Raw genomic sequence first — 24,485 nt, 5'->3', positions numbered from 1 at the left:
GTTGAACCAGAGATAGTCTGGGAAATGGAAAGTATTAGACGCATGGTAATGAACAACTTACCTAGGGGGATCGTCGCAGTTGGCTTCGGCCACACGTGACCCTGTTTAGCCCTACATGAGCCAGCACAGCAGCAACAAAGCTTCCCAGAGTAACGATGGTGGTCCACGTCATGGTACTAGTAGATAATGCCATGATTGTCATTTTACTAGACGCAAAGTAGAAGCATATAAACAACTTTTCATTCTTCTTTCATATCTCACTGTACTCATAAAACATGCCTCACATCATAATTGACCAGTATCTATTTAGACTTGCCGGAAGGAATGTTGAAGAAGACCGCAGGCTTACCAGGAGAGTAAGCACGATCAACACGGTAGTATCCCTTGCGATCGAACTGAATGATATCACTCTCCTTGAGATCAGCAACGTTGCAGTCAGCCAGACCCTCCTCACGGAACTCGGTGTGCATGTTGAGGCAGTCCTCGAGAACATCATCCTCACCAAGGGAATCCTTGGTCAGAAGGTGATCGAAATCGACCAGTTCGACGGGGACGAGGTCCTGTCCCTCTGTCGCGAGCCAAGTGACCTTCTTCTCGGTCTTCTTGACATCGCCGGCCATGTGCAGCTCGAGCTCAAGGTTGGTGATGATACCGGTCTCAGCGTTGGTGCTGACCTTGCGGACGATGGCATTGCCCCAGTTCATAAGGGTGATCTCCTCGTCAGGCTTGAAGAGCTTGACATCCTCCTGCTCGAGGATGATAGAGCTACTGTAGACAACCTTCTTCATACCGACAGCGGCGTTCTTGATGTGTCTAGGCTTCTCCTCGGAGTAAGGAGTGGCCGGACCGCCGGTGACGGTGGTCTTGACAACGTTCTTGTTGAAGATGGTAGTGTGACGGGGGGCAATGGGGTCAATGTACTTCTTGTTGGTAGCCCAGATAAGACCCCAGTCGAAGTTGGTAACAGCCTTAGAGGGGCCCTGCTTGAGGATGAACTCACGGAGAGCAGGAATGGTCATACCGCGGCGACGGATACCGCGGATGGTGGGGAAGCGGGGATCATCCCAGCCCCAGACGAGACCAGTCTCGACCAGCTTGGTCAGCTTGCGCTTAGAGAGGAGAGTGCGAACGAAGTTCATGCGGGCGAAATCCCACACCTGCACGTTGCGCAGCTTCATAGTATCTAGCATCCACTGGTACTGGGGGTTACGGTCGCGGTACTCAATGGTACGCAGAGCGTGGGTGACACCCTCCATGGAATCAACAATAGGGCAGGCAAAATCGTAGGTCGGGTAGATCTTCCACTTGTCGCCGGTGCGGTGGTGGGTTGCTGGGTTGCAGCGGTAGATGACTGGATCACGCATGGCCTTGTTGGGGCAGTCGAAGGAGATCTTAGCACGGATGCACCAACGGAGACCCTCGGGGGTGCCCTTCTTCATCTCCTCCAGGTGCGCCAAGCTCTCCTCGGGGGAGAGATCGCGACGCTTGCTGGGCAAGCCATCCCATCTCTGGGCGGCCATTGTTTCCTTATCGGTATCATCGGCGTAGGCGTCGCCCTGCTTGATGATCTGGATGCAGTAGTCGTACAGCTGGTCGAAGTAGTCACTGGTGTAGGTCATCTTGTTAGGCTTGATGCCCATGAGGGCAAGGTCCTCCACGATGGCATCCTCGAACTCTTGCTTTTCATTCGAAGGGTTGGTATCATCGAATCGAAGGAGCATAGTACCGTTGTACTTCTCGTGCGCAAAGTAGTCGTTGAGAAGGGCGGCCTTGGCGTGACCAATGTGGAGGTATCCAGAAGGCTCAGGAGGGAATCGGGTGACAACACCGTTCTCGGTGTTCTTGAGGGCAATGTCGTAACTAGCACCCTCCTTGGACTTGGCCACCTTCTTCTCCTTAGCAACTGCGTTCATAGACTCCACAGCGGCGGCGGTCCATGGGCAGAGCTCCTCCAAGAACCGATACCAGCGGGTAAGGTTAACCAAGGATCCCTTCTTCACGGCAGCAACGGCGACGCGGTTGCCCCGGATAGCACCCCAAATGGCAATGTCGGGGGTAGACAGGGAGTATCCGACAATGAACGAGCGCATCAACAAGTGGGTGTCAATACGCTGGAGCACGGGGTCGAGGGCCTTGAAATCAAGGGGGGTAAGGGAATCCAACTGAGAGATCCACTCGGCTTCCTAGTTTGAGGAAATGTGTTAGGGACATTTCGGTTTGAAACGAATGACTCGATCGCGGGGTAGAAGTAGTAGTAACTCACCACCTTGGAATCCTTGCCAGCCAGGAATGGGAAGTGCTTCATAAGTTCCTGGATAACATTGGCAGGACCAAAGACGGAGTCGGAGCCACTGATGAGCTGCACAATGGCCTTGTCGCCATCCTGGAGAAGAGCAGTGTCCTCGTAGGTGATGGTGACCACGGGGGTAGGGCGGGCCTCATTGATAGAGGTGACGATGAGGACCACGGGCAAAAGAGCCGCGTGGTTGCCGCGAGTGGCAACTTTCAATTCGTGTGCAGACATTGCGTGGTGTGGAAAGCAAAGTGAGTTTCTGGAGGGGCAGAGTCATTATCTCTAGTCCCCGGTCGGACCTACGTTTCTCCGAGGCCAACAGCTTTCCGGCAGAAAACAATTGCTCCATGGCTTCATCTAGTCGATCAGCTCAAATCAACGACTGCCAATATGTCGTCCTACGGCTCGGTATTGCCCACAGCGGCACGAGGAATCCTCTCAGCATGTCGGAGTCCGCTGCGAGATACCTCAATTGCCTCCGTTCTCTCGACTTTCCAGCAGGTCCGAGGTCTGAAGAACAAACCAAAGAAGGGGAAAGACCAGCCTACCAAGAGCCGCAAAGGACCCCAGGAGTACCGGCAAATCAATTTGAAGGATATGCCGCAGTATTCTCTGTGTGATGCTATGCGGTATGTACTGAGCATCTGACAACGGCGGCATCAGTCAATGGCCGGATCATCAATTGACACCCTTTCTACAGATATATCCGGGCCATCGAAGTCGGTCGCGAACCCACTGTTCAAAAATACGAGCTGCACATCCGACTGCGGACAAAGCGCGACGGCCCTGTTATCCGTAACATGCTCCGATTCCCCCACGCCGTCCAGACCGAATCCCGCATCTGTGTCATCTGTCCTCCCGGTTCGAGAGCAGCCAAGGAAGCGCTTGCTGCAGGTGCCGTTCTTGTCGGTGAACAAGAAGTGTTTGACGCTGTCAAGGCAGGCACTATTGAGTTCGATCGCTGTCTCGCCCACCCGGACAGTTTGCCGGCCCTGAACAAGGCCGCGCTAGGTCGTATCCTCGGTCCTCGCGGTTTGATGCCCAGTGCGAAGACTGGTACCGTTGTGGAAGACGTGGCTTCGCGTGTGGAAATGCTCCGTGGTGGTACTGTGTACCGTGAGCGTGATGCCGTTATCCGTCTACCTGTCGGGCAGTTGGCCTTCTCTCCGGAGCAATTGCGCGACAACATGCGCGTGACCCTTGATCAAATTAAGAAGGATGCTTCCGCGTTGACCGACCGTGTTAACAAGGAGGTTTACGAGGTGGTGAGTACTTTGGTTGGTTCTTTTTGAGGAAATTGACCTCTGACAACAAAATTAGGTACTGAGCTCGACGAACGGACCCGGCTTCTCACTCAACGGCGAGTTCCGCTCCGACAACTCCCCCCCAACCTCCGCCTTGACTGGCATGTAACATACTCAATTTTCTTATATCCTTTGGCGTGTACAAATTTATTGTTTTATTAGGAAAGGACATGGTGTATCATGGTATCATTGTTGAATTAGAACTTTATAAAACCGAACGCCGACGCTATGTATGCAAACCAGTGCACATTGCCAATTTTCAGGACGAAGCATGTTTTTTACAGCTTTAGGTTCTTCAGCGCGGCGACAGCACTGACATCCTCGCCCATAAGCTCGTAGAGGCGCAGAATTGCCATTGTCCTAGCGTCACGTTTGCCGTGTTTACCACCTGCCGCGGTGGCCTGTCCCAAGGCAGTTTTAAGATCCAGGAGTACCGTGGACTTAATCTTTGCGACTCGTGGTTGCTGCGCAAGGAGGAAGGGATGCTTCTCGCCGACCCGGTCAGCTATCGAGCCCAAAAAGATGAACTTCTGCACATGACATTCCATCCTCTTCAACGAAATCGCAGGTGTGCCATCCGCCAGCTCATCATCATCCATATCACCACTCTCGCTGCTGTATAGATCAGACTCGGAATCGGATTCGTCCGAAGGATTTTCAGATGACTTGTCGTGAATCATCAAATGGTGTTCCAATTCCTCCACCCGATCCGCATAGTCCAACAGATCTTTGCCAACGTCCGCGTTCGCACGTAGTCGTCGCTTCTCGTTCAACAGCTCCTCCACTTCCTGTCGTCGCGCCTCGACCTTGTCCCGGATAGCTTTGACATCGCGCTGGAATGAAAGAACACCAACTTTCACACCTTCGACTTTCTCCTCGCCCCCGCGGAGTGCGCTGCCTAACGAGAGAAAGTCCTGGTAGTTCTCATTGACAAGATCCAACAGCTCCTTGTTCAGGAATTGCTCTAGTCCTCGCAATTCCTGTCGGAGGTCCTCAAGGCTCTGGTGTCGGTTCGTCAATGACGATAGGAAGGTGGCTGGATCGAAGTCAGGGGCGAGGAATGAGGTGCGGGATAGCGGTTCTGGGAAGGGGAGACCGGATGGGTCTTCATCGAAGTCGGAGGAAGACCCGTCGGAGTCGCCGAACTATAGGTGGTTAGATCAGGTACCAATGCGACTGGCATGGACTCATACTTCGAAGCGATTCATGGTGCAACGTGGTGGATAATGGAACGGGGAAAGGTGGTGCCTCGGTGCTAAATAAGAACGCCAAGCTTCCAAGGTTGGGAGATTCAGGATGGCCTTTTGCTTGACGCATCGTTAAGGTGTACTCGCAGAACCATTCCTTTTTTTTTTTTTTTCTTGCTTTTGATTCCGCCTTCCTACAAGGTCTGGAGGGCATATTATGCCATAACTAACTGCTCATAATTGCAATAGTGCAACGTACCAAGACCACGGACATTATTGACACCTTCAGTGCCCGCGCAACAGCACATCCCCCATCTCTCCACTACCAATTCGAATGATTTACAGCCAAAACACCCAACACATGCCAGAGAATATGCATTACGCATACGTGGATACATCCCTCGTGAGCCGAACCTAGTGTCAGAGCCCTGTGCCCTCCAGAGCGGGGTCATTCTCTGCGCTGTCTCCTGCATACCACCAAAGCTGCACACTACCACAACCAGTACAATGGAATCGGATACGTTGACCAGTCCACGGCCATCATCGTCCCTCCCACGAGGATGGCCCCGATCCACATCCCACGTCGCACCCAGCCAACAGCGATACGAGTCCGAAGACCCGGCTACCGCATATCGCGCCACGGCTCTACGCCAGCTAAACGGTTCCCCAAGACCGCAGTCCCGTCCCCGAGTTGATAACCCTCCGCGGCGCTCGTCACTCGCTACACGTCCCGTGCTTGTCAGGGCTTATTCGGGCGATGAGCAGAGAACTCCACGACCGTCTTCTATGTCTGCGCGTCGGTTTCTGTCGTTTTCCAGTAGGAGCGGAGCTCCTCGATCGCAGTCTGATGTTGCATTGCCGTCTGATAAGGACTTCAGTATTGAGAGTATACTGCAGGCTATCGAGCCTGATATCCGTGGGACTCTGGACTCCATTGCTGAGATCTGCGGGCGGAGTAAGCTGAGTCTTTCCAATGAATATGGAAGTCATATTGCGCCGTTAGGCGAGATTTGTGCGCCGAGTGCGTTAGCGTCTGTCGAGCAGGTCATAGGTGAACGACGGGATGATAGTAATGTGGTTGTTGATGAGGAGGCTAGTCCTGTTGATCCAGCTCGTGATATGCATCCGTTCTCGTTTCATCGGTATCTGGAAAATATTCGACAGACTGCGTCTCTGGAACAGAATGGTGACGACCAAGCAACTCAGATATTGCCTTTTCCTCCACTATCGCCAGACATAGACGCTGAGGAAGGTGTGGCTATTCCGACTATATCAACTCCTTTCACGCGCGAATTCGTATCGAGACCGAAACACAGCGGTCATGATCTACTTGCAAAGAATGCTCCTGGCAGTGCGGAACGGTTGTCATTCCAGATGGTCACGTCCGCCGTGGTGTCGGAGGTTCATCTAGATGCGACTGCAAATGATGGGTCTGCTGAATCCATTCCCTGCCAACCTACTCTGGGTGATGATTTGTCCCTCGGGTATTCGACTCCGGAAATCATCCAGTCCCTCCTTGGGTGGCTGAAGTGGACTACGAGTATCGCTGGGTCGGAATCTAGCCCTGCTTTGCAGTCCGCGGAGGGTCGGCTACGAGCTATGCTTGATCGTCCAGGGAATGAAGGTGAAACCTCACCTGTGCCTTGACTAAACACGATGCCTTATGAGACATGATGCATAATGACTTTGATGTTAATGACCTTGGAAGCGAATTCTTACAATATCCATCATCCTATCAATGGATTTTCTATCAATGAGCCAATTTACTAGAAATGTCGCTTTGACGACTTTTTAATGTATACTGACTGGCTACTGTTCTGCTGATTTCATTACATGATTTACAAGATAAGTTTTGTACCAAGACGGCAGATTTTTTCAATTTATCTCAAACGACCGAGGCTAAAGAGTGAAGCCTAGGGCAATAATCTTCACCAAGTAGTGCAGTCAAGCAGTAAAATGCCAACCTAAGCCGAAGCCTTAACCTCAAGGCGCTTGTAACCACCCTCAGCAGCAACCTCCTGTTGCAAAGCGGCCATACGCTTCTGATCACCAATGGGATCAGTAGAATCCGCATCAAGGCCCCAAGAAAGGAACTCATTGGTATAGTTGGGGACGAAGGCCTCGTCCAAGATACCCAATCTCTTTCCGTAGTTGGTAACCTTGGTCCAGTCACGCTTGACATTCTTCAAGTCGCGAGAGAAGTAAGCGAACGACCGTTCGAAGATCTTGCGGTTAACATCAGTTCCCATAATGGGCTTGACGTCAATGTACTCGGCGTACGCGGCAGCCGGGTCAGCAAGTACATCGTCTGTGGCGCGTTTCACGGCACGCATGAAGGCAGCTACCTTCTCTGGGTTCGCGGCGATGAAGGCGTCGTTCGCGATGTACAGGATCGAGCAGAAGCAGCAACAGCCGAGCTCGGCGAGCTGGTCAATTCGGAGCATTTGCACGTCGGTGCGAGGTCGGTTTTGACCGGCTAGCCATTCTTCGAGTTCGACCATCTGCACGTTCTCGAGACCGATGCCGGCATCGATGGTGCCTTGGATGATTGCTTTGGTAATGTTCATTCCGCAGCGAACGGCGGTGTAGTCGTCGGCGGTCATGCCGTAGTACTTGGTGAGTTCATCGATTTGGATCTAGGATTGGTTAGGGATTGCCGGGATAGGATTGACAGGGAGATGAAATGCACACCTTGCCGAACTCGCCGACATAGCCGATTCGCTTGCCTTTCAGCGAGCGGAAGTCCTCGGTGATTCCGCTGGATTTCAGGTAGACGACTCCGGTGAAGGGCTCGTCGAGAAGGGAGCCGATGGAGGTCACGGGGAAGTTGCGGGCCTTGGCCTGGATATGGTATTAGTATTGATATACTTGATATATCTAGGAGAGATATACGCACTGCGAGGGTGTGGATCATGGCCTTGAAGCCCATGTCGACCTTGCCGCTTCCGACGATCTCAGTCACGTCGGAGGGGTCGTTAGGCTCGAGCAAGGCGACCTTGAGACCTTCATCCTTGAAGTAACCTCTGGCCTGAGCGAGGTAGAGGGGGGCGTGGTACGGGGTGGCGTGCCTTTAAAAAGAAATAACTTAGCCAAGTCGAACTACAAGAGATCGAGCATTGAGAGCTCGATAATCCGGGTTCTGGGATAATGTCAGCATACCAGTTTGTCAGGAAAGTAATCTTGTCGGTAGACATGATGGCAGAAAGGTCAAGCTATTGAAATACTTCATTGGGTCAGTATGCCAAGAGAGAAAGTATCCAGCTCTGCTCTGTCCATACAGTCTCCATTCAATCTATGTATTCAATTGAATAGTCAATAGCATAGCATGAGCAGAGCCAGACACAAAAACACAAACAGGGGAACAATCAAAGTCACGCATGTCCTTTCGCTAGTATTGTCTAGATCAAGTTTTGACAGTATAATCTCAGATCAGCCAGCCAGTTGTGGGAAGAAGAAACACTTGAATCCTAGATTGGATAGGTTTATAGTTTCTCCCCATCAACTGACTGGACCGAACACCTGTCATGCGTGGGCATCGACTGTTATACGAACAAATACCTTGATCCTTCTCTTCATCCTAGCGAGGACATAGTCCTGCAACCCCGCAGGGTACTGGACGTGCGCGGCTCCATAGGAGAGTCGTACCGAAGGTAGACGTAAGTTGTATGTTGTGTGTTGTATGTATTGAAGTTGTGAAAAGGAAGAAGAGGGGTAGGAGGGGTAGAAATGGTTGTGTATTTATACTTCGTACCTAATGGCTGAATCATCACAAAATGGCTCACCGTTTGAACTCTAAACGTCAGTGTGGGTAGACTCGGAGGTCATCCCTCCGTAAGGGATCTAACAGCATATCTTCTTTAAATGTCATATGTTGTAATTAAAAGGCTTCAAATGCATTGAGAAAATATAGCATTAAAAAACAAGTACACATATATGCCCACTCCAACGGGGTATGCAAAAAGAATTCCAATCATTCTGCCCGAGAGTCTTCACTGGCTCGGCGACTGACTGTTACACTGTCCAGTGGGGATGCAGCACGTTCGCCTGTCTTGCGAGTTCGCAGTGTAAGAGGGAAGTGCTCTTCGGGTTCTTCCTCTTCACTATGGAATGTATTAGTATTTGAAAAAAAATAGAATGATAAAATGAAACTTACGGCAACTTCCAGGCAATATAATCCTCGGTGCTCAATCCCTCGTGACCTTCCTGCAGAGAAGCAAAGTCACCGGGAGTCATCATTCCCGAGCGATCCCGAGGAGATCCAGGAACAGAAAGCGGGCGGGAAAGCTTCTGTTCAGTTCCTCCAATGATATCGAAGTAATCCTCCTGGCCCTCAAAGGAGGATGGGTAAGCTGTATCAAATAATTAGTTATGACCACACAAACAAAGCCAGGAATTGTAACATACCTCTTCTCAATGCCAGCTGGCGAGCCTTAACATATTCCAAGCCCATTCTTTTCCAGTCGAGCAGATCACTCAGACGCTCCGTACGGTTACGCTGGTTAATGCGCTGGCGACGACTCTTCTCCGTGAAGTTGAACATATAGTCGGTCAATTGGTTGACCGAGTCGTCAACGCCCTTGGCGCGACGGTCCACGATGTAAATTCCGTAATCGGAGGAGTTCTCAATCAATTCCTCCATATAACAACCGAATCCAGACAAGTTGGTGGTGATGCTAGGCACGCCCATCACTGTACATTCGGCCGGAGTATATCCCCATGGCTCATAGTAAGAGGGGAAGACACCTAGATGGGTTCCGCGAACAAAGTCATCATAGTCAAGGGGCAATACAGGGTTGGCAGAGTTGAGGAATTCGGGGTGGAAGACAACCTTCACCCGGTCGGACGAGTGATTGAACAGCTGCACACGACGCAGCTGGTTCAAGATGGGGTCCTCGCTGTCATTGTGCATGTTGTGCGTGACAATCGGGGGTAGACCATGGCGCTTCATGCCGAACAAACGACGGCGAAGCATAACGCGATCTTGACTGGTGATGAGATCCTTGTCATCGGGCATGTTGTCACCTTCCTTCCAGGAAAGGCAACGCTCATACATGCGCTTGCCGATCCCCTTCTCGATGTTCTCGATGGTGTCACGCAGAGACTTGACAACAGCCTGTCCCTTGAGCGCTTCCACTGTCAATGAAGAGGTCTGCGCTGGCATAATAATGAAAGCGACCACAGTCATAGCTGACCCAGCGGTCTTCAGGCGATGATTGAGGCGGGCCAGCGACTCAATGAACATATCGACACCCTTATTGCGGTATTCGTAACGACCGGCAGTGAAGAGGTATAGAGTATTATCCAGGTCAAAATCGTTGTGGCCGTAGAAATGTCCACGAACGAAATCGTTGATCTTCTCCTTGGCCTGGGAGTGCAAGTTCTGGAACTCGTGCATGGCAGAGAACTTCTTGACATTCAGACCGTTAGGCAGCACGCCATCAGGTTTGCGCTTCAGCAAGTGCTCACTCTCAAATGCAGTGATGTGCGATACAGTGGTAAAGACATCACAGGCATGAGTAGCAGCCCGCTCAATACAGTAGCGGTGGTAGATTCCTCGCTTCCCGGCCTCCGCATCCACGTCAAAGTACTGGAGGTTATTATAGAAGTCAACCGAGCCAGCACAGAGGTAACGACCCAATAATGTCGCGTGGGTAGTGAAGACCGTTGTGAGGTCCATGTGTCGCTTCTTGGTCAGTGGCAGAGCCACACCCGCCAACCATTCATGGAAATGGGCGATGACCGCGCGGCGACGATCGTGAGCAATGTACTATACGGAACATGGGTCAGTCATGTGCTTTTACTTTATCCAACATGGAGAACAATTGGCAACGTACCTCTCCTAGGAACCAAGCGACCAAGTATCCAAAAACGATGGCCTCATTGGTCTCATTATCACCAGCGGGGGAGGGGATGGCCGAAGTAGTCCAAAGATCGCCCTTCCACTCATCCAACCACTTATAGCCAGTGCCCGTGTCAATGAGTAGAACACGAGGGGCACCCTCAATGAGCCAGCGACCGTAGACCATGTCAATGCCGCGCTCCTTCATAGACTGGATTGTCTCCCGCATAGCCGGGTTGGTCGGCGTAAGCTCTTCAACCTCCACCGCCGCTGAAGCCCTGTTAAGTGGACCGATCAGGGTGTACCGCTCACCATATTCTGCGGTGGTCACAGGAGCTTTGGACTTGAGGACCGAGTAGATTCCTCCTACTCGGTTGGCCACCTCAGTGGCCACCTCGAATAGCATGTGGTTGCGCACATCACGCTTGATAGGTTCGCCGTTTTCTTCCATTATGCCCAAAGGTAGAAAAGCGAAAGAGAAATGAAAAGCGAGGAGAGAGGGGGGGGGGAAGCGCAACAACCTTGGAAGAGCTGTCGGACTCGGTCTGTGCGGGGAGAAGTGGACCCTGGACTTGAGAGCTTCTGGAGTGGCTGGGGGGAGGAGTTGGGGGGAAGTTGGAGGGGAGGGGATGTCGATCAATTGAAGGTTGAAGATTGAAGAGGTCAAATAGCAAAGGATTCCCGTTCCTTGTCCCGGTGTGTCAAGAGTTTTTCTCCGGACTGGTCTACGGGTGTGACCTTTAGAAGCTACTGCGCGCTTAGGCTAAAAAAGTCTCTGCTAGGGAAATTTCACCCGAGATTTAGAAAATTACCTTTAAATATTTTGAAGAGATTTCATATTTAAATTAAGAATTGTCTATGGTATGATGTACCTGGTACTTCCTATGTAACTGTAGTAACAGTGGAACCAGGAGTAACAGTACCAAAGTGGGATTTCCCTGCTCTGCTCTACCCTGCTCTGTCCTCTCTCTTCCGATATTCTCTCCCCTTACTGTCTTTATGCTTCTCCGGTTTCTCCGGTTAATGTTGGAGTTATTTACCATCTCAGTTTACACATACAAAGGTCATGGCCTATTCAATTGCATTTCATCCGATCTGGGGAAAGCTGGAGTTCAATGATGTCATATCCTCCACTGACCATCGGAAGCCCCGCCAGAGCTTTTGATCGGCACAAACAACCACCAAGACAGGCACAAATGGCTTCACGTGGCTTCAGATGGCTTCAGATGGCTTCAGATGGCTTCAGATGGCTGCATACAACAATATTTATTGGTGAGAAGAATGCTAGGACCATGTTGAAGGGGGATGATCATTTTGGTCCAACTCCCTCATTGGTGTTGAAATATACCTATACCGTACTACATTCCACATACAAACTGCTTATTTTGTACAACACTGTGTTCCTTGTCACTACCTAGTCATCTCCCTGAAGAAGAATATCTCCGAGATTTTGAAATGCCTGACCAAGATGCGTCTATCTGGGAAATTTCGACTCTATCCAGCACTAAACAGGTCATTCAAGATATAGATTCTGCAATGAATTCCAGCATGGTAAGACCATGTTTCTTTTACCATACCCTGCTACCTCCATGGGTATGTAATACACCGCTGTTGAGTCATCAGAGTAGAGATCCTTGACGAACAAAGAGCTCATCGTTGTTGACAACATCATGAACAAAGAATGTCAAAAATCTCAAATACATGTTTGTTCGCAACCTCATTGTAAATGAGATGGAGTCCTCATGACAATGTTGTGTTACTTGTTCGAAATGCATCAAATGAAAGGCTCATTGATGTCGATCTCTGAAGTACCAGTATACCAGACCAGATATATATAAGCAGGGCTGAGCGAGATGAAACCTCAAGAAAGAGAGCCTCTGCAGCATCCCGCTCGCCGACATTCCTCTCTTCTAACTGCGAGCTCTGAGCTTCGATCACCCACCACATTAGGCATGTTTGAAAGGAGAAAGACACGCAAGCGGGCCAAGGTAAAGCGTTGGTTGAGAAGTTGGGTATTCACTCCTCTCGGCAACGTGAGGATCAGATTGATCAACAAGATTGAGTGGAAGCGCTGTCGAATTGTCCCAGACTGTGAGCTCAATCGCATCGTTCGTGGGGCACTCAATGATCGATATCCGAGTCGCTTTTTTCGGGATCACAGTGATCTCCAGGTATCGAGCCCAGGGAGGAGATCCTTGATCAGCACAGATGATAGCTCTCTGTTAGATCTGACTCTTACGTCCACATGGGCAGATAGTCCACAACATCAGTCTCCTAAGCTGGATTCATGTGTGGCCAAAGGCCCACTGGTCAATGGAGTCGGTCAGGATGAGACTCCCACCCACCCTAACAATCCAGACGATCCCAGTGGAAGCTGGCAAGGGGATGGGTATTCTATTCTAAGAATCACGAACCCGGACCGGTCTGTGTTTAATAATGATGATGAGAAGTCTGAGGACATGATTTCTGTATTTGAGGTTCATAGGAATACGTACGAGCTTTCCGCAGTTAGGTCAATGAGCCCAGTCTTACCTGCCGAATTAAGTGAAGAAACACAGTCTCGGCAGGTACGTTCTGCTTTCGCCGCCTTCAATGCTGGGATGGCCAGTTCCTCAGTGATTGAAGACTTGCCTCCCCAACTTCCAGATTTGTATTTCACACATCAACCTGATCCACCATTATGCTGCCTCATCACATCAGCTCTCCGAGATAGCTCAGTTTTTTTTGAGAACGGTATCTGCTCATGCACACAATTCCAGCAAGCTGCTGATCCACTAATTCAACATGCTCCCTCGTCAGATTGGCCACGATTATCGGACACAAGGGCTAGTGCCCGGAAGTCCACTGCAGAAGTCCTCATGCGCCATACATACACAAGGCGAAATGCCACCCTCAACAGCTGGCATATCCCATCAAATATCGTACCCCGGCCACTCATCATTCGCAAAGTGTGCAAGGCCATCCGCAACAAAACCGGGGATGATGCTTTGATGTCCATTCCCGAAGACACAGCCCATGATGATGTGACACCACCAGTACACCACCAACCATACAATCTCCACTGCAAGATCAAAAATGGTCCATTGCCTTCTCTGCCTCCGGCAACATCTACTTCGCATCTGCCAAGTACCTCATCCCCTCCTTCAGCTGCAGCAAAGCCCACCTCTCAGGAAGCTGGCATCTCATCAATCATTCGTTCTTCGGAGTTGGCATCACCTAGTGATCTCCAACAGTACCCTAACCGGCCAACCTCAATGTGCGGCGGCTGTCTGGCAGGACGCAACCGCGCCCTCCACAGTCATCCCTATCACCGCGGTGACAACAGCCCTCAGCTTGGAAATCCACCTCTCCCATACCCAGTTACTCCCCAAGAGCCAACCAGCCTCCTCCCTCGCAGCGACAGTTTGCCATCCTCGCTCAGGTCTGGCCCACAGTGCCGACATTGCACGACCCGTCGATCTGGAGTGGTCTCTCCCCAGGTTTTGGGTCGTACTCGGAGAGTGAATAACTCTCGGGCTTTGCATCGTGCCTCCATCTCCATCCCAGGCGCCGCACCCAACTTGCCTTGGGGTGGCCCTGCAGGCCACATGGGCTTCTATGCTGCCTCTGAAGAGGGCTTTCCCTTGGGTGGTGGTCATCTCGACGAGAATTTTGAAATGTGTCTGAGTGCGGGATCGGCTGCGCGAAAACGAAGATACCGCTAAGAGACAAGTTGGTCTTCACATGTTCACATTTAGTGAGAGTTGACCGGTCACATCCGATTTCTTTTGTTATGTTTCCCAAGTTGGTCCTTGTTTCTTATGTCTGTTTGTGGGTGTTTTCAGACTTGGGTCCGGGCTAGGGTTGGGATTTGTGAGCAGACGGATCACAAGAATACATGACCATTTCATATCATGTTCCTGATGTTGAGATTCAATCTTGTCTACAGCATTGTCTCTCCGCGAATATTGCGGATAATCAGTGGATAGCAGAGGAATCGACGTCATCAAATTGTATGAAGGCCTAGAAGATGGATCTATTCTAGAATAGCAGTCCCTCGGTATTATGGCTTAATGTACTAAAACAACTTGTAATGCTCATTGTGCTGTTATAGCCATGGCATAGGTAGTGAGTATATTTCTTTGTATATCTCAAATTAGCTATTTTAATACGTTACAACTGTTTAGTGCATTCTATGTGAAAAAAAATGTATACAAAGTGGAAAACGGTGGATACATATTCGACCAAGCCCACAACGCTTCCATTAAATTCTATGTATTCTACAAAATAAACATACAATTTGAAATATTTCCAAGTGAGATTATCTCTAACATCATATCCCCACTAATTACCTTCCCTTGGAAATGAATGTAGAAATTCAAGGTAATTCTGCCAAGATTTTGATATCCAACGGCCATGAAGTCATAATCCCCACTATGATTTCAGAATGTCATCACGGCAACCAACAACTATAAGTAGAACATTAAACCATCACCTTTCATTCTCTTCACAAACACTTCACTTCTACACTTCATTCCACAAACCAATTCTATCTACAAACACTCCAATTCTACAAAACCACATCTCCAATCAAAATCAAAATGGTTCGCGGCGCAGACTACGATAACGGTATCCCCCAGAGCGATAACCCAATCGAGAACGGTCCCAACAAGGCCCACGGCATCGGCAATGAGGTATGTCCCGTTGAAATCCCAATCCAATCCACTTCAATCTAACATCCCAAAGCCTGCAGACTTGAGTCGCTCACACAAGGCCGCTGCCATGCCCGAAGAGACTGGCTCTTCCCGCGATGTCTACCCTGGTGTTCCCACTGTTGGATCAGAGCATCCTCATGGTGGTGCTGCGAAGCCTGTTTCCACTGATGAGAAGAACACTGCTGGGAAGTAATGGCTTCCACTGAGATGGACACTGGGAAATAATGAATTGCTATGAAGTTTGCCATTATGGATGGCGATTATCCTGTATGAGTATCTTGGTCTTTGATGGGCTGCACATATTATGAATGAGACACGATATTTCCATGTCAATTTGAGATTTGGGGTAGAAAGAATGAGGTAGAGAAGTTCATGAACAGGTAATGGACGTCAGGTTCAGTAACGCGTAAACCGAAATATTAGAAAATCACATCTGCTATTTATATCTCCACAAACGCCGGGCTAGCTCTATAAATGCAAGTAGACAGTTATGTAGCAGCGGCAATGACAGGTGTACAGCTCAAGAATGAGCGCGCAAGAAAGGAACATGCAGGAACAAAATTATATGTATAAGGTAAAAAGGTGACAATGCAACTCAGGATTTGGTGGAATCGGAACCATCTTCCTGATCTTGCTGCTTCTCATTCGTTTCGGACTTCTCGGGTTCGCTGGTAATGGTAATCTGCTTCGCTCGCACAACTTCTAGGAGCTTGTCGCCAACCTCGCTGGCACCTTCGATTTTGCTCAGTTTAGTTCGGAAATGCTCGACGTCGGTTTCCATCCTATGTATGTGGTTAGTATGAGCTGAGTGGGATTAGATTAGTTCTAACTAACCTTTTCTTTCCAGCTTCTGTCTGCACATCGGCCTCCTGGAAGGCCTTCGTCCATTGATCTCGGTAACTGTTGAATACAGGTACCATGATCATACTCACTGTCATGTCCGGGAGATGCTTGCTCAAGACGCGATGGAGAGTGCCTGTCTCCTTGGCTAAAGTTTCCATGTAAGGATTCACAGCAGGAGTTGCTCCCGTGGTATTCCAGTCGATCTTCTTCATAGCATTCACGTGGATCGAAGAGCGCGAGCTCATGATATCCACTAGCTTCTCATGAATACCGCTCTGATGCTCCTGGCATAGTCGTTTGACTTTGTCGAACTCGGCCATTAAGGGATTTGCCTGTCCATGACGACGGACAAATTCCCGTACATAGGGCACTAACGCAATGACAAAGCTCAATGCTTGTGATGACAGCGCGAGATGCTTAGTTGTGATGTTCTTCAGGCCTGCGCTACGTGTAGCGCCGGCCCCAAGAATCAACTGCGATGACCGCGAGTTGAAAAGTTTCAGGATGTCTAGTAGGTGCGGCGCAATATCCTGGATCACACTGGGGATATTTGACATCAGGAACTCAAACTCCTCAATGCTGCGCATCATGGCAACAGCAGAGTCAGGTAGGAGGTATTTCTGCTCGTCGATAACGGCACTGCGAACCTTGGACTTGTCTGTGCCATTTGCAGCAGCAGTATCAACGGGTTTGTCTCCCTCGCTTTCAGCAGGTTGAGTCCAGATCTTAGAAACCTCAACCCAGGGTTCGATATCTTTCGTGCTTGCATCAAGAATCCGAGTAAGAATAGTGTTCTCGGCATCTCCGAAATCGCGTGCATCCCATCGGTCGGAATCCATTACGTTGACAATCTGATGGCGCTGGCCATCACCGAAACGGGTGATGAAATCGCGGATTTGGTTTCCGACAATCGTCTTCAGAGCAGCACCACTGCGTCCCGAGATAGCCTCACATTCATCGGCGAACAGGCGGTTGAGAGTGAAGTATTTGAGGAACTCCTCCTTGGAAAGCTGGGCGGTCTGTTCAGATCGTACTTTTAGCACTTTCGTTATCTGGGATTGGGCGATGTCAACTGCTTGGCCAAGTAGACTCGACATATCCAAAACCTGCAGGATCTCATCCTGAGCCATGTCGGAGGCTGTTGGCCCGGTCTGTGGAGATTTCATAGCTTGATCCATACTTTGCGGGTTGGGGCTCCGTGGTGGTGACTTGACACCGGAAGCTGGCGAATTACCCAGGCCACTAGCAATATCCAGAAGAACTTTGACTTGGACACTAAGTCGCCGCAGCGATTCGCTAATTCCAGTGTAGACGTTTATCAACATCGCATAAGCATCATCTGAGTCAAGTGCGCGCAAATTGCGAGCAAGGATTGATGACTTTTCCTGCTGGCTTAGCTGATGGCCGCCATGTGTTGATAGCGACACCATAGATTCATTATCATCATCACTAGAACTGGGAAGGTGTTTGCGAATAAGGCCCTTCATTTCTCGTAAAACAGCAGTTTTGAAAGAAGTTGCCGCTGACATGGTATAGCGAGCACGTGCGAGTCCGTTGAGCTGGGTGTTCAATTGGGACCGCAATTCGTTATTGAAATCCATGTAGGCAGGCGATACCGATACTCCAGACCGGTTACCACCGCGCTGCCGTTGGAATGAGTTTCCCCAGCGCTGCAGGGTAACATTCGACGGTACATTTTGAACATGCTCTCGTAAATCCCCCAAAAGCTCATTCAAGAACCGGGTCTCATAGCCCATGCCAATGCGTTGGCGGAGCTGTGCCAGATCATCGGATGCTCCCTCAAGGGCCTTGATGCCTCGCAGGTCGATAATGCGTCTGGGGGCACCCTCCTCGTCCTCCGAAGCGGCACGGTCGGGGAGCTTTTCACCGGCCATCAATTTCTCGACTTCCTCGAGTCCATCGGCAGCCTCCTCAATATCGCCCTGCTCTACTAGGCTTTCACAACGAGAGACAGATTCTACAACATCGCGAAGTTGAGCCACGGCAGCTGCCAACATTCGTACATTTTCTCTTCGCCGTCTCAAATTAACAATCTTAAGACCGCCCAGAGCCATTTCTTTATCGATCTTCTGTAGGTCTCTTCTTAGTACTTGGATCCGATTAACCGAGTCGGCGGCTTCCGCGTGCAACTCTCGGAGAGATCCTAGCGCAGTGAAGAAGGATTTTGATGCAGTTGAGATAGACGAAATAAGATGGATCTCCACAGTATCCATGTACCATGAGAGCTTCTCTTGCAGAATAGCATTCGTTGCTAGTGCCTTTCTTCCAGTTTGTACTGGCTCTGCAACTAATCCATTGGTATGTTTGTCGTCTTTGGTCGGTGGCCTCGGCGGCCGGACGACATCTGATTTCTCCGATATCACATCGAACGTACGGGGATTCTCTAGGTGAAAGTCCTCTTCAAAGTAAACCGGAGGGATGGTGGAAAGAGGAGTCACTGCGGGGGCGCGACCACGGGCAGTGGAGTGGCGTCGGCCGCGAGTATCATATGGCGAACCTGATCTTGAACTGGTCGATATGACCGAAGATCTTCGGTCAGGCGACCATGGCATTAACGAATCGCGATCGGAATCTGGCTTGGGAGATTTGGCAGCCTGTACCGGTTGCGGATCCTCCCCTGTGCCTTCTTTTGGTTGTTGAAACACATCGTACAATGTGCCCACCTGCGACAAATATGGCTGGAAGACCTTTGCATCCACATGCTTGATATTTGTCAGGGTCACCGGAGGAATATCGCGAGACGAAGGAGGCTTGAAGCTGGCGGACGCTGTGGCACTACCGGTCGTCATACCAGTGCGGATGATTGGGGGCTGGAGAAGGGTCGAAATGGCTAGATGGACGTTAACGGGTCAATCATCGAGCAATTGGGAGCTCTTGAGATCACAAACCATTCTGCCCAGACTCTGCGATTGAGCCATGGTAATGGGAAGAGTCTAGGACACCTCCAATGCTCACGATCGAGCTCGCGGTTGATCCCCTCCTCAGGGGGAATCGCTGAGGGGCCGCGCGCGGAGATTCCAGCTGACTTGTTGAATAAGAGACTGAAGGTGACGAGACCCCAGACGCCAAACTATCAATTGACTTTCGTGGGCTGGTTGACGACATGGCTGTCACGAGCTGGATCGGACAGCCACCGGGGAAGGGTCGATCGTTGATGTGTTCCGTGTTATCTGATCATGACAGTGGATAAACTCCTGACAGTAGAGCACCGGCGGGCTCAGGTACAGGGACCAATGCTGATCAAGTCAGCTTCTGCGATTCACAACTTTGGTCCGGACTCGCTTGGGACCAGGGTGCCGTATGCCTGTGATGTGGCTTTGTTTCCATCAAGCTTGTCATGGCTCCCCAATCGGCCAGTGCGCTAAGGCCGGGGGCTTCCCCGTGCTGACTCAGCGGAACGTTGCCTAAGGCCATAGCTGACTCAGAAACCACTTAACGCGTGAACCCTCGACGCGTCGCGTTAGTGCCACACTAACCAAAAGTTCTTGAAGCCTCCCTTCCGCGAAATCATCAACCCCCCAAACCTGCCACATTTGCGGCTCTCTACACCATGGATCGACGCACCCCCTATACTTTGAGCGTTCTTGCTCCTAGCACAAATGGTGCTGATGAAGATCGCACCACCATTCAAAACCGCCTGCGGGATTTTGTGCTAGAATTTCAGCTGGATAATGCATTCGTCTACCGGTACGCACCTAAAAGCCGTCAAGGTACAATGGATGCTAATTTATAATCCAACAGTGATCAATTACGGCAAAATGCTCTTGTGAAACAATACTACTGTGATATTGACATTGCCCATCTCATTTCTTATAACGAAGAGTTGGCCCACAAACTCACCACCGAGCCTGGCGATATCATCCCACTTGTAAGTTTCTCATCCGCCTAATACTAGCGCTCGCTAACTCGAAGTAGTTCGAGCTGGCCTTGAAGCAATGTACTGCACGAATTGTTTTCCCCGGGCAGAGAGATATCATACTACCCTCCCACCAACTGCTCCTACACTCCTCGGCATCGCACATCTCAATCCGTGATCTCAATGCGACCAATGTCTCCCATCTCGTTCGCATTCCCGGAATTGTCATTGGAGCTTCAACAATATCTTCCAAATCAACAATCGTTCATATCCGCTGCAAGAGTTGCGACCATAGCGAGAACCTGCAGGTCGACGGTGGCTTCTCTGGCCTCTCGCTGCCACGTCGATGCGGTAGACCTAGGAACGAAAATGACCAGCCCAACGAGCAATGTCCCTTGGATCCTTACGTCGTTCACCACGAGAAATGTCAATTTGTGGACCAGCAAGTCCTCAAGCTTCAAGAAGCCCCCGACCAGGTGCCAGTGGGTGAGATGCCGCGACACGTCCTTGTTTCCGCCGATCGCTACCTTGCCAACCGCGTTGTTCCTGGTTCCCGTTGCACAGTCATGGGCATCTTCTCTATCTACCAAGCAAAGGGTGTCAAGAAGGAGGCTGCTGTGGCTATCCGTAACCCCTATCTTCGCGCAGTGGGTCTCACCTCCGACGTCGACCAGACAGCAAAGGGCGCCTCAGTCTTCTCGGAGGAGGAGGAACAAGAATTCTTGGAGCTCAGCCGCAGACCTGACTTGTACGATGCACTCGCTCGAAGCATTGCCCCATCTATTTATGGCAACGCGGATATAAAGAAAGCCATCGTCTGTCTGCTCATGGGTGGATCAAAGAAGATTCTTCCCGACGGGATGAAGCTTCGTGGTGATATTAACGTACTTATGCTCGGTGATCCCGGTACTGCCAAGTCTCAGCTTTTGAAGTTCGTCGAGAAGGCTGCTCCCATTGCCATCTACACCTCTGGAAAGGGTTCCTCTGCCGCCGGTTTGACAGCCTCTGTTCAGCGAGACAATACCACTCGCGAGTTCTACCTCGAGGGTGGTGCCATGGTGCTTGCTGATGGTGGTGTTGTGTGTATTGATGAGTTTGATAAGATGCGTGATGAGGACCGAGTTGCCATTCACGAAGCTATGGAACAGCAGACTATCTCTATTGCCAAGGCCGGTATCACCACAATCCTCAACTCCAGAACGTCTGTACTGGCTGCAGCCAACCCTGTCTTCGGCCGATACGATGATCTTAAGACCCCCGGCGAGAACATAGATTTCCAAACCACCATTCTGTCCCGTTTCGATATGATCTTTGTGGTCCGCGACGAACACGAGCGCGGCCGTGATGAGATGATTGCTCGCCACGTTATGGGAGTGCACATGGGTGGTCGCGGTGTGGAGGAGCAGGTGGAAGCCGAGATTCCCGTTGAGCAGATGAAGCGCTACATCAGCTACTGTCGCAGGTATGTTGGCACTCATTACTGATTCAAACTATGCCCATACTAACATCCTATCTAGTCGTTGTGCGCCGCGTTTGTCACCTGAAGCTGCCGAAAAGCTCTCGTCCCATTTCGTCTCCATCCGAAAGCAAGTCCACCGTGCCGAAATGGAATCCAATGCTCGATCATCGATCCCCATTACTGTCCGTCAGCTCGAGGCTATTGTCCGTATCTCCGAGTCTCTCGCCAAACTCTCCCTTTCTCCTATCGCCACAGAAGCCCACGTGGATGAGGCCATCCGTCTGTTCTTGGCATCTACCATGGACGCCATCACCCAGGGTGAGGGCCAAGGCAGCAAGGAACTCATGGAGCAGAGCAGCAAGATTGAAGACGAGCTGAAGCGTCGCCTTCCCATTGGTTGGAGTACAAGCTTGGCAACCCTGCGCCGGGACTTTGTTGATGGCAAGAACTATACCGAGCAGGCACTGAATCGTGCCTTAGTGGTCTTGCAGCGACGTGACACCATCCAAATCCGTTCTGGTGGATCTCAAATCTACCGTAATGGTGTTTAATCTGTGACTTATTATGATTTTAATGTGTTTCTGTTGATACACCTGGTATGGGATGGGTTGTCGATTCTGTGCATCTGTCGATCTTGTAAGGCATGGGAGTTTGCAATTGGTGTTAAGGGCGTTTAATATTGGGATTGGAGGTTCTTAAGAACAATTGCATACATATTTGAACATTTTTACAAGACTTCATTGTTAGAGGTGGTGACTTCTCGAGTCTCACAGTTTCCCTAGTACATAAAGCCGCTGGGTATAAATACCTGCTCCCGGTGTCCGTCTTAAAAGAATAAAACCGACCTGACGGTTTCAATTATATGGAGTAAACTGTTGAACTATGTGTAGTTTTTTTTTTTTTTTTTTTGTTTCTCTCAATTGGGCTTTTCAAGAATGAGAGACATTTCATGAAACGAAGTGTCTGATCCTCCGATCCACCTCGGCCCCTCCAGAAAACCCTCCAAGTCACAAGGCTAGCCTTATCCAGCCACACTTCCCCTCAACGCCACTGGTTGTGAACAAAACGCTCTCAAATATTTTGCCAAGGACTGACAACATGAGGCTGCATGCCAGAATTGACTTGGCAAGGTATCAGCCCCAGTCTACTGCATTGTCTCCATTAGGCAACAACGTTTCTCCTCAGTTAGTCCAATACCCATTGGTCATGTTCGGCCCACGTCCTGTGGCTCTGCCCTAGGGCTGTCACGGAATCTTGCATTGGCATGCATATACAATGCAACATCACAAGATGTTGTCAATCCTGTGGCTGGAGCCTGTGGAAGGTATGTCGCCATGCGCCACGATAACTGGACATTGAGATGATGTGCTTGATATTCTTTTGTTCCGGAGATCCAGCCAAGATGACAGTCCGAGATGTTTACATGGGGTCTACTCCACCAACTGACGTGTACGAGTGTGGATACTCCCATTCCGTCCTCTCCACAATTGCACACCGTGTATGGAATACAGACCGACTCGCTAGCTTTCTTTGTCTTGAACAACATTCCCGTTTATTGGGAGTACAGGCTCCCCGCTTTACGAACACCCGTCGTCCCAATGAATGCCCCACCTCTTCCAACCGCCATGACACTATCGAGATGCAGTGCGACGAATTAGTCGGCGACAAGTGTCGGACAAGAACCGGGGCTTGCTGCATCATTCCTTGTACTAGGCCAAATCGCGATTCGGGGTATATTAGCCTGGCCCGATGGGGTATATAAGAAGGGTCCCCTCTCCCGTCTCCTTTTGCCATCCAGGAAGTTTATGATAGATAGTCTATACACTCTACTTTGTATCTTTCTCTCCCAAATCCAAAATATGAGCTTCCACGCATCTGCTTCCAACATTGAGCTTGAGGATGGACACATCCTCAAGGCTACCCTTCGCACTGAGGATGGTGACGAGCAGGAGTCCACCATCGACCTCAATGATCACATCGGGAACGACAATGGTATGTGTTCAGTCTACTTCGGTCCTATAGCAATGGCTCTCTGACTGATTTTGTTAGGCCGATTCCACTGGGATGGTGGTGACTTCCAGTCCACCGCCGAGGATATCAGCTTCGATCTCGAGGGAGATGACAACGTCCCTATTCTGCGGGCTACCTTGAACGACGTGGATGGAAACGGATGCCCAGCGGATATCAACCTGTCCGAGCGCATTGGGAATGACAATGGGCAGTTGGTCTTCATTTAGTGGGCTTAGATGAGGCTCAACTGTGGGCCCCATCCTTGCCATTGTTGCTATTGTCTGGTACAATTGGATAAACATGGCCACACCTCCACGAACATGTGCCTACTGTTGCTTCTGTTATGATTTATGGTAGATTGTTTGGTTTCTCTAGTCCCAATTTTGGTTTCTCTAGTCCCAATTCCAATTATATTTCAATGCTTATCCGGCCTATATTCTCGCGTTCCATCTATGTCAACAGTGTAAGAGATAGTCTGTTGTCTTACAAGGCTTCCCTGTGTAGGCACATGTAGTTCTTATGTATCAATGTCTATCAGATTTCTTTTTGGGTGTTTTCTTAACTGTGATTTTCAATATGCTTCTAAACTCTTTCCATTAACTTTTAGTATATGTATCATTAGATCTCCTTTGAACGCTCTTTGTCGTATCCTCTTTGAATAGTTCCATGGCAGAAGTGGGATGTACTATTTGTGATTCCAGCTTATACTACGCTCGCTCCTTCCAGACTCCTCTTACCTGCTCATTTCCTACTTGAACTTCTATTCATTTACTTCACTACTACACCTACCACCTCTGAAATCCTCAGTTCTCTAGGTTTGCCCTGCTTTATGCTTGACTTTGTCACTTTCAAGTCGCTCCATCCACCGAATTTCAGCCTTCCACGAACTGATCGTTGACATTTAATCTGATTCCTTTGCAGTTCCATCGCGCAGCAACGACCAAGCCTTTCAATCCTCATTATGGCGGCGGCTTCGGAC

The 24,485-nt window shown here is 50.0% G+C and overlaps 11 protein-coding genes across 11 annotated transcripts; 6 read left to right on the top strand and 5 right to left on the bottom strand.

Annotated features, from left to right (window-relative positions):
* Positions 1 to 302: 302 nt before the first annotated feature.
* Positions 303 to 2,524, bottom strand: PGRI_055420 (glutamate--tRNA ligase GUS1; the record flags this gene model as incomplete). The annotated part of the gene is made up of 2 exons (XM_040793255.1): positions 303 to 2,183; positions 2,264 to 2,524. 2 exons carry the CDS (start codon positions 2,522 to 2,524, stop codon positions 303 to 305), a joined length of 2,142 nt encoding a protein of 713 aa, XP_040648110.1.
* Positions 2,525 to 2,683: 159 nt separating this feature from the next.
* PGRI_055410 (mitochondrial 54S ribosomal protein uL1m) lies at positions 2,684 to 3,706 on the top strand (the record flags this gene model as incomplete). The annotated part of the gene is made up of 3 exons (XM_040793254.1): positions 2,684 to 2,922; positions 2,994 to 3,558; positions 3,614 to 3,706. 3 exons carry the CDS (start codon positions 2,684 to 2,686, stop codon positions 3,704 to 3,706), a joined length of 897 nt encoding a protein of 298 aa, XP_040648109.1.
* Positions 3,707 to 3,875: 169 nt separating this feature from the next.
* Positions 3,876 to 4,805, bottom strand: PGRI_055400 (COG2 family protein; the record flags this gene model as incomplete). Its single annotated transcript, XM_040793253.1, has 2 exons — positions 3,876 to 4,742; positions 4,791 to 4,805. The coding sequence occupies 2 exons, from the start codon at positions 4,803 to 4,805 to the stop codon at positions 3,876 to 3,878; spliced, it is 882 nt and encodes a 293-aa protein (XP_040648108.1).
* A 486-nt stretch (positions 4,806 to 5,291) lies between these two features.
* PGRI_055390 (uncharacterized protein) lies at positions 5,292 to 6,431 on the top strand (the record flags this gene model as incomplete). The annotated part of the gene is made up of 1 exon (XM_040793252.1): positions 5,292 to 6,431. One exon carries the CDS (start codon positions 5,292 to 5,294, stop codon positions 6,429 to 6,431), a length of 1,140 nt encoding a protein of 379 aa, XP_040648107.1.
* A 317-nt stretch (positions 6,432 to 6,748) lies between these two features.
* On the bottom strand, positions 6,749 to 7,978 carry PGRI_055380 (NMT1/THI5 family protein; the record flags this gene model as incomplete). The annotated part of the gene is made up of 4 exons (XM_040793251.1): positions 6,749 to 7,420; positions 7,476 to 7,625; positions 7,681 to 7,852; positions 7,944 to 7,978. The coding sequence occupies 4 exons, from the start codon at positions 7,976 to 7,978 to the stop codon at positions 6,749 to 6,751; spliced, it is 1,029 nt and encodes a 342-aa protein (XP_040648106.1).
* Positions 7,979 to 8,754: 776 nt separating this feature from the next.
* On the bottom strand, positions 8,755 to 11,074 carry PGRI_055370 (glycogen [starch] synthase; the record flags this gene model as incomplete). The annotated part of the gene is made up of 4 exons (XM_040793250.1): positions 8,755 to 8,884; positions 8,938 to 9,133; positions 9,189 to 10,551; positions 10,619 to 11,074. 4 exons carry the CDS (start codon positions 11,072 to 11,074, stop codon positions 8,755 to 8,757), a joined length of 2,145 nt encoding a protein of 714 aa, XP_040648105.1.
* A 1,501-nt stretch (positions 11,075 to 12,575) lies between these two features.
* PGRI_055360 (uncharacterized protein) lies at positions 12,576 to 14,327 on the top strand (the record flags this gene model as incomplete). The annotated part of the gene is made up of 1 exon (XM_040793249.1): positions 12,576 to 14,327. The coding sequence occupies one exon, from the start codon at positions 12,576 to 12,578 to the stop codon at positions 14,325 to 14,327; it is 1,752 nt and encodes a 583-aa protein (XP_040648104.1).
* Positions 14,328 to 15,203: 876 nt separating this feature from the next.
* Positions 15,204 to 15,510, top strand: PGRI_055350 (uncharacterized protein; the record flags this gene model as incomplete). The annotated part of the gene is made up of 2 exons (XM_040793248.1): positions 15,204 to 15,296; positions 15,349 to 15,510. 2 exons carry the CDS (start codon positions 15,204 to 15,206, stop codon positions 15,508 to 15,510), a joined length of 255 nt encoding a protein of 84 aa, XP_040648103.1.
* Positions 15,511 to 15,912: 402 nt separating this feature from the next.
* Positions 15,913 to 19,286, bottom strand: PGRI_055340 (vacuolar protein sorting-associated protein 54; the record flags this gene model as incomplete). The annotated part of the gene is made up of 3 exons (XM_040793247.1): positions 15,913 to 16,099; positions 16,152 to 19,011; positions 19,070 to 19,286. The coding sequence occupies 3 exons, from the start codon at positions 19,284 to 19,286 to the stop codon at positions 15,913 to 15,915; spliced, it is 3,264 nt and encodes a 1,087-aa protein (XP_040648102.1).
* A 445-nt stretch (positions 19,287 to 19,731) lies between these two features.
* PGRI_055330 (MCM DNA helicase complex subunit MCM5) lies at positions 19,732 to 22,047 on the top strand (the record flags this gene model as incomplete). Its single annotated transcript, XM_040793246.1, has 4 exons — positions 19,732 to 19,868; positions 19,923 to 20,049; positions 20,097 to 21,499; positions 21,555 to 22,047. The coding sequence occupies 4 exons, from the start codon at positions 19,732 to 19,734 to the stop codon at positions 22,045 to 22,047; spliced, it is 2,160 nt and encodes a 719-aa protein (XP_040648101.1).
* A 1,308-nt stretch (positions 22,048 to 23,355) lies between these two features.
* On the top strand, positions 23,356 to 23,733 carry PGRI_055320 (CVNH domain-containing protein; the record flags this gene model as incomplete). Its single annotated transcript, XM_040793245.1, has 2 exons — positions 23,356 to 23,488; positions 23,546 to 23,733. The coding sequence occupies 2 exons, from the start codon at positions 23,356 to 23,358 to the stop codon at positions 23,731 to 23,733; spliced, it is 321 nt and encodes a 106-aa protein (XP_040648100.1).
* Between the last annotated feature and the right edge of the window lie 752 nt (positions 23,734 to 24,485).

This window comes from Penicillium griseofulvum (assembly GCF_001561935.1).
Source record: "Penicillium griseofulvum strain PG3 chromosome Unknown contig_95, whole genome shotgun sequence".
In the NCBI taxonomy this organism is placed as follows: Eukaryota; Fungi; Ascomycota; class Eurotiomycetes; order Eurotiales; family Aspergillaceae; genus Penicillium; species Penicillium griseofulvum.
The sequence above is the reverse complement of the archived record's forward strand: the minus strand, read 5'-3'. Positions and strand labels throughout refer to the sequence as shown.